The sequence below is a fragment of the Labrus mixtus genome, chromosome 17, assembly GCF_963584025.1.
Source record: "Labrus mixtus chromosome 17, fLabMix1.1, whole genome shotgun sequence".
In the NCBI taxonomy this organism is placed as follows: Eukaryota; Metazoa; Chordata; class Actinopteri; order Labriformes; family Labridae; genus Labrus; species Labrus mixtus.
This window is the reverse complement of record NC_083628.1, coordinates 18,439,160-18,447,452: the sequence shown is the minus strand read 5'-3', so window position 1 is coordinate 18,447,452 and position 8,293 is coordinate 18,439,160. Positions and strand designations below refer to the sequence as shown.

The 8,293-nt window shown below is 44.1% G+C and overlaps 1 protein-coding gene across 1 annotated transcript; it reads right to left on the bottom strand.

Moving 5' to 3' along the window:
• Positions 1–4,592: 4,592 nt before the first annotated feature.
• On the bottom strand, positions 4,593–7,988 carry LOC132992226 (major intrinsically disordered NOTCH2-binding receptor 1-like). The gene is made up of 3 exons (XM_061061422.1): positions 7,208–7,988; positions 6,262–6,519; positions 4,593–5,144 (listed from the first exon to the last, which is right to left on the bottom strand). The coding sequence occupies exons 1-3, from the start codon at positions 7,361–7,363 to the stop codon at positions 4,944–4,946; spliced, it is 615 nt and encodes a 204-aa protein (XP_060917405.1). The 5' UTR covers positions 7,364–7,988; the 3' UTR covers positions 4,593–4,943.
• Between the last annotated feature and the right edge of the window lie 305 nt (positions 7,989–8,293).

Sequence of the window (8,293 nt, the reverse complement as noted above, 5' to 3'; positions counted from 1 at the left end):
CTGCTGGGCATTAGAGAGAATGCAGGTTCGAGCCACAATTACATTTTCAGACCGTGAGGCTAACGTCCACTTCTTATATACAGTCTGTGGGAATGACCCCAAACTTTAGCCTTTATGCTAACGAACAGGAAGTAAATAAAACCTGTAACGTAATCCAGATTGAAGAGCCTTTTTACGGTTCCTGAGGATTCTGGGTAAAGATGTGAAAACTGCCACAGAGCGATGGAGGGAAACAGGGTTCTTGTTATTTGTAACGTTCTGATCTTCTCAGCTTTTCCACAGAAACAAAACAGGTTTAGCATTTAGCATTCTCTGTCCTTTAATTTCAGGAGAGGAATGTGACATGACTCTTAGGTTAGTTGAATGTACTGTAAAATAACAATGATGATAATAAACACCGCCGTTTTAGGAGTTAGCATACATAGCCTCTCTTTGTTTCCTGCACAGACGGTTAGCGGTTAGCACGTTGTTGCTGTGCTGTTAGCATTTCCACTGCTGCAACCATCACTCTGCTTCAGCTGCACAGTGTGGAGCCAGGACTTTATAGACGTGTGTGTGTGTGTGTGTGTGTATCTGTGTGGAGAGGTTGTGAGGAGTGTGTGTGCATTCAGTACGTACGCAGTAGCCGTACACACTCTCATGCTCGTCAGTGTATTTAATATAGCCTCAGTACTTTGATACTATGTGTACGCATGTCAGGATCTGAAACTTTGAAAGCTCAAAGACGACCCCAGGTTCAGCTGGAGTGCACAACAGCGCCCCCCTCAGGCCTTGGTCTCGATTGCTAGACAACTTATAAACACGCACTGTGCACATCGACAGAAGAAACTCGTCCGATAAAGACCACAAACAAGATTAAAAACGTGACTGAGTTGAAGAGATCCAGAGCTGATTACGGCTGTTTGTTCATGTGATACGTTCCGTTTCACGATACAGGAGTATGAGTTGATATATTGTTAAAAAGTTTCACAGGATAAAGATCGCATCATCTGCATAAAATCTATTTTTTTCTGCTCTTTAATGCGTCACAGTCCGTGTAGCAACGCACAGAATGCTGTGAAAGAATCCAAACTTTGCTTTAATGGTTGTAAAATAAAATCTTAGCGTGCAGATGTTTAATTACAAAATAGATTCTGAGTCTGAGAACGTCATCAGTATCACCAAACATGATGTCACCATACTGAAGAGTATCAGTAATCTGTTGTTTCAGCACATCGAGTGGAGGATCTCCTGAGTTTGCATCCAAACTCCAAAAAAGGAGCGTTTTAAAAGTAGTTCCCTTGACGTCCTGCAGGACAAACCTTACAAATCCAGACTGTTCATAAATCTGCATCATGATGGTGTAGTTATGTCAGCATCCTTTCAGCCTGGTAATTGTGATTCCAAAGATCCAGAGAATCTTGTTACTTAAGGATAACGGAGCTAATCTCTCGGGATACCGACATAATGACGCTGAGATCTCCAGGAAACAACTGAAATATAAACCAGCGCTGTTATCTCTCATTAAATGAGATCTGGAGAATCCTGTGATTTCAGGACGTATTGCGACGCTCCTTTTCCTGTGATAATGAGTTAATTACACTTTTCTCGTGAGAACTTGAGGAATGAACACCTCGCAGGGAGGCCAGCGTAATTATCTCGAGATAAATGAGTGAAGATCCAGAGAATCTTGTCACGTCGGGGTAACAGCGCTGGTCTTCTCATAACGAGTTAAATTCTCGAGATCTTGAGGAAAGAGCTGAAATGTATCGTTATCATAGGATCAGCAGCGATGTTATCTCTGGAGATAAAGACGTTGAGATCTCGAGGTAATTAACTCATTGTCACCGGGAAAAGGAGTTTAAAAAAAACATGGATGAATGTCCGCTATGGGCTTCCGTAGAGCATAGCACAAGTTGTTGAATTTATGTGTTGCACACATTCAGGACAATAACAAAAAGCTTTTGGGCGATTCTGCCACCAAGGGGCGCTGTTGTGCACTCGCCTAAACAAAGGAGAGCATCTTTGACCGGTTTATTTGGCGTCACTCTCCGAGATCACGGGTCGCTCTATATTTGTACATTAAAGACTATAGAATATAAACTCTATATACACGTATATACAACGTATGAGTCTGACCACGAAAGGGGGGGGGCGGGGGGGTATTCACCTTTGATACGTCACGGAGACCTCCCGTCACATTTTACAACCAAATACTCCTCGTGTGTGTGGTCGTCCTCGTCTCTGTCCCGTAGGTAGATTCTGAGTCCTACTGAAGAAACCAAAACACACCTGTACCTGTCCTCACCTGGCGTCTCATTCTTACTGTGTACGTGTTTTGATTGCCAAAGCCCCTCCCCCTTTCCCCTTACCCCCTCCTGTCTCCTCGCCATGACGATGGGCGACGTGTAAAAAGTCATCCTTGGTCTTCTTCACACATGAACTAACCTGTAAATAATCGTCTGAGCGAACTACCGGAGGAGACTCTTCAGTCGAGTACGGAGAAAGATATTTATTTTAGTTTAGATTTTCTCCACTTTTTTTTTGTTTTTCTCGTCTTTTTTCGATTTTTCGGTTTGTGACTTAATTTGCATGTTGATTAATTTTTTCTTTAGTTGCTTTTTTTCTGATTGGAGCAGACGGTGTCTCTGTTCAGTGTATTCCTATCTTTTCGATGCCTTTTTGAAGAGAGGTTAGGATGGCGGCGGCTGTAGTGGCGGCGGCGGCGGCAGATCACACCTGCTCGCTCTCTCTCACACTCTCGTGGAAGGAATCGACCCCGCTGGTTAGAAGCAGGAATGTTTTGATACACTGTACTGTTAACAGTCACAGATATGCTTTTTCTAACATTTTAACATTTATGATTACCAATACTTTGTACATCTTTATTGCAATAAATAAATCAAATCAAATCAGTCTCATGTTGGTGCTCTTTTATTATCCCGCCTTCTTCACTCTCGTGCATGAAAACAAACCAAAGATCAAGTCCCTCTCCAAACTCTCTCAGCTGGCGCCATGAGCTCATAGTCCTGATCATGGACGGGTAATCATGACCACATACCCCGACCTACACATCCATCCCACAACCACACAGCACATATTCCTTTGAACTCTGTCATGTATTGTTTTATAGAAACTTAAACCCTGTCGGGGTTCTTCACAGATAAAAACTGAAGGATCAAACTTTAACTTTCTGGTGCGCATTATGGTCAGTGCACAATCAGGTAAAATGTGGAACTTCCTTAAAGGTGCACTATGTAGTTTTGGTAGAGAAATGTGAAAGTTGGAGAAGTGTACAGATTCTGTGGTATGTTCATAACTCCATACACAAACTGACCTCAGAGGAAAATTTGGTCCCTGTAACACTGAAGATAAAATGCTACAAGAGAAGTTGTGTTGGGGGGCCACTACAGTGAAACCGTAACTCTCCTGGTAGCTTTTTTAGCTCCAAACAGTGTCCAGGGATCCATTTTTTTCATTGAATAAAGTTTGTGTATTTAGTTCAGAAAATATATTTAACTTCTCTAACGTTTAAATTTCACTACCAAATCGACATAGTGCACCTTTAAGACTAATATGAGCAGCAGTCTCTAAAAGTTATTGATCCTTCATTTTCTAAAATAGTTTGTAGTTCCATTTAGCACGATGACAAGGCAGCTTACTTTCTCTCGTTGACTGTCTCTGTTCCCTTACCCGAGAAACCACCGAAAGCAAGAAGGCTAAGAACATTTAGCAAAAATAATTCTTAAGGCCAAGACTCCCATTGCCCAGCGTCCTGGACACTTGCCCAGTTTGCCCATGCAGTGATCGGCCTCTGGTCCTGATGGTGGCGCAGTAGCAAATACTCTGAAGTTTAAAACGTGAAATATTCAAAACAAGTCAATATTTATATTAAAATTGAAGAAAACTATCGCGTCCATGGAATTTGGGGGCCGATATCAGTAATAAGGGCCTTTTAGATTGGATGCACTGTGCTCGCTGCAGAGTAGGTGGGGGAGAGTGTGCAAATGAATGGCTTAAGTTGCTAGGTGACTGAAAGGATAGTCGGGAGAGTAGCTTCAACCACAGCACAATGTATGTAATGTATTCAGTAGAATGCTCTGACCTTTCTTCTGCTGAGGAGGGGGACACGAGCGGTTAGGAAGACATGGTGGTGTAATCTTAGATCCAGAGACTGGATCCACCTCTGGTTACATCATGACATTCAGAATAACAGGAAGAGAACTGGATCGGAATAATCCTCACCACCATCACGTTATCTCTCTGCACTTCCAACATTCAGATGCAAAGTCAGATGTTTTTACTATCAGGTTTTCAGGAAATGACCTTCATGTGCATGAGGGCGTGTCGTTGACATCAGCGGGTTATTTCCTTCTAATCTTCAGAACAAAATAACGATCAGCACATTTTGACCAAGCTGCAACCTCTGGTGTAGAAAAATGAAGCTGATGCTGAAGTGTAAAATCCTGCAGTTCCTCGAGTGTCCACTAGAGGCTGGCTGCAGAAGCACAGGAAGTCACATAAACACCCATTCTAAAAAGTCTGTTTTTACAGCAGAGATTAACATGTTTACAGCCTGGTTAAAAAAAACAAACAGGTCTGATTAGCTCATGTCTCGATCGACACACACTGTACGGGGGGTGAATGTTTTGATGACTCATCAGTTTTGATTTGATGAAGGATAAGAGTTATTCACAATAAGGCGTGTAGCTGACCTGATTGACAGGTGGGCGCGGTGTAACGGTTTGTCAGGAGATTTAAAACCCGCCTCAGCTCCAGCTCTCAGCCTGTCGTTAGGTTGACTGAAAGTTAGACTGAGACAGCATTTCCAGCATGGAGACCGCCATCGATGGGACTCCAGCGCCCCCTGCAGGAACAGACGGGTGACGTCACTCAGGCTTCGTCCAGTAATATTTACAGTCTCTGGTTTTGACAGGAGAGGTCTTCAATGTTGTCCTCGTCCTTCAGTTTTTCTTCTGGAGAACGAGGACTGGCACGATGATCACGACGAGAATCGCACAAACCGACAGGAAAACTGCAGACAGAATCTTACAAAGTTTTCTCCGTTTGTGTTCGGCTTCTGTTTTCTTCAGCAAAGAGTCGAATCCCGGCGTGTACAGATCCTCCAGCCAAAAGTCTAGATCTTTAGCCGTCTTCTCCTCCTCCTGGACAGAGAGAAAAACACGATGAAACTGAAGATCTGCTGTCGTTTAAACAGAGACAGATGGACTTTGAGTTTCTTTGTTTTTGTCATGTTGTAGAAAAACCGTCTAAGTGATCAACTCTCATCGTAATGTTTCATAACCATGAGTGAATTTTGTCCATTCATGAATAAAGAAACACCCTGAATAAAACATTTTTGTAGTTAGTGGCATTTTTAAACCCAAAGTACGGAAGCCCTAAGCGGACAACTTATTTTTCTCAATATTTCGGGATAATGACGCTGATTTCCTGGTGATAACTGCTTCATAGTGGCGCTGCTGGCACGCTCCTGAGACAGACCGTGGCGCTCGCTGTGGAACCACCATCATTGACTATAGTGGCAGTGAACGGCGGACATACTGCGACGTGCACGGACTGTGTGGAAACGGGCAGTCATGAGAGAAATGAGTCAAGATCTTCAGAAAACAACCTAAATGTTCTCTTCATCACGCGGAAATGTGGAGGTATGTTTGTCCGCTTAGCGCTTCCGTACCTCAAACTGAAAATAAAAAGCCTCAACATATTTAAATCAGACCCTTTAGGTCCTGTGGAGACTTAAAGCCCCCCCCCCCCCCCCCCCCCCTTTGACAGAAGGGTTTAGATGTAGAGGAGACATCTGCTGTTTTACAGAGAAATGACCAGTTGGTGGCAGTGCTGCTTCATTTCTCTCTGCTTGAGTCTCTGACATCTTTATCAACACTTTTGTTTTTGGTCTCTTCTTCTTCTTCTTTGGTATCAAAAACGACAGATTTACTCTTTTGTTTCAGGACTGACGTTTCAGCACAAACTCCCAAAACTTTTCATCTTTTTTCATCCTGTTAAAGTCGTTTATATTATGTGTTCTGCTCTGTTTCTAAAACCTGCACTGAGGTGTTCACGGAGCGTCATGGGGGGACGGGGAGGGGGACTGACGACCTCTGGCGGAGGGAGGGGCTCTGACTGGAACTAAAATAAGTTATTGTTTGAAACTGTCACAGTTCTGATATGTTTTTGTTTTCATTTAAATCTGATTCACAGTTGACCATCTGCACGTCTATAACCCGTCTGTCCTCCGCCTTCCCGTCACCCGTCCTCGCTCACCTTCAAGTAATCTCCCAGGTTTCCGTGCATCGTCTGTGTGTCGAACTCTCTGACGGTCCAGGACGGTTTGGTCTTCTTGCCGTCTCCTCCGGTGTCCGTGGCTCTGATGTCCGTGTACAGAGGGTTTCTCTTAATGTTGGACTTTAAGGTGAAGGGCGTGATGTGTTTCTCCAGGTATCTGTCCACAAACACCACCCGGGTGTCCTCTGGGGAGTGGGGGGGGGGCCTGCTGTCAGGCTTCAACCTGCTGCGCTCTCTCTGTGGAGAGAAAACCAGGACGAGAGAATATGAACATAAGATTGTACAGTGACACCTTGATGGCACACGCTGTTGTCTGAAAGCTTGAGATTTGCATTTTCTCTGCCACCATCTTGGATTTACAGAGTGAACATATGTGGACGAGCTGTAGCCTACTTAGCTGTGATGTCATTAAATGCTAACTCTGTATAAAGACCTATATAAGCCTCGCCCTGCAGACTGCTCAGCTCGTTCAGGAAGGCTGAAGAGATCTAAAACTAAAAACAAGTAAAAGAAAGCACAAATCGTCTGCAGGAGGGTGACAGACAAACAGAAAACATGAATATGCATGACTCAGCAGTAATTCAGGCTCAAGTTAGAGAGGATTATAATGTATAGAAGCAGCTGCACGGATCACTTCAAATGTCCTTCATTTGTTTGTTATTTGAAGGACGTTTTCAATCTTTCCCTGCAGCAGGCTGGACTGTGTTTATTTAAAGCACAGAGCTTCTTCAACTGTGAATCCAAACTGGACAAATCATCTGTGCAACAATCATACCAACTTCTTATTTCTTTATATATGTCGTACTGATGGAGGGACCCCTGTGAATCTTTGCCCAGGGGTCAGACGGACTCTAGACTCTCCTGTGTCCTAAAGTGACCCAGTACCGTCCCCATGTCAGAGTCAGTGAGGTGAAGAAGTCTTTACCTGTGAGTAGACTCTGTTGTGCCAGTGTCTCTGACTGGAAACCAGCGCTCCCACCTGGAACATCCCAGGCAGAGTCCTGGCGTCCAGCTGCAGGAACTTGTCCGGGTGGTTATTGTTGGGCAGCACAGAGACGTCCCTCCTGTCCATCCTGTCCATCCTGTCTCCGTCTGCGCTGCCCGAGCGAGTGTGCGACTGACTGCTTCACCTGCAGGCTCACTCTGACCTGCAGCTGAGTAATAATAGATGAGAAGCGGGATATTAATGAGGCTGTATCACTGTCGGGTGTGTGTAACTCGACCTGCTGCGTTCAGAGGCTGACGTGTCAGAGGTGAAGTCAACTAGTGTCACATAAAATACATTTACTCTCCCAGGAGTGATCTCTGATGTCCTCTGTGGCTGGGTTCTTAACGTTTTTATCACGTCAAGAACTCCTGAATTTACACAAATCAAACCACTGACTCTTATTGGACACGTTTTAGCCCCGAATTCATGCTCAGAATGTGTTTTCCTTTCAGATGTTTTAAACCAACTGGAACCTCCACAATGACCCCTTTTTGAAAAGGTCACAGAGGGAACCACGACTGCAGTGAAGCCTGCTGATGGTGATGATGGTGGTGATGATGGTGGTGATGATGATGGTGATGATGATGATGATGATGGTGGTGATGATGATGGTGATGATGATGGTGATGATGGTGATGATGATGGTGGTGATGAAGGTGATGTTGATGGTGATGATGGTGATGATGGTGATGATGATGATGGTGATGATGATGGTGATGATGGTGATGATGATGATGGTGATGATAATGGTGGTGATGGTGGTGATGGTGATGATGATGGTGGTGATGATGTGATGATGATGGTGGTGATGATGTGATGATGATGGTGGTGATGATGTGATGATGATAGTGATGGTGATGATGATAGTGATGGTGATGATGGTGATGGTGGTGATGATGGTGATGGTGGTGATGATGGTGATGATGATGATGATAGTGATGATGAAGGTGATGATGGTGATGGTGGTGATGATGATGATGATGATGATAGTGATGATGATGAAGGTGATGGTGATGATGATAG

Coding starts and splice junctions, on each gene's coding strand:
- LOC132992226 (XM_061061422.1), bottom strand. CDS start 7,363: ATGGACAGGATGGACAGGAGGGACGTCTCTGTGCTGCCCAACAATAAC. Junction 6,520..7,207: donor ACAACAGAGTCTACTCACAG/GTAAAGACTTCT, acceptor TTCTCTCCACAG/AGAGAGCGCAGCAGGTTGAA. Junction 5,145..6,261: donor ACCTGGGAGATTACTTGAAG/GTGAGCGAGGAC, acceptor CTCTCTGTCCAG/GAGGAGGAGAAGACGGCTAA.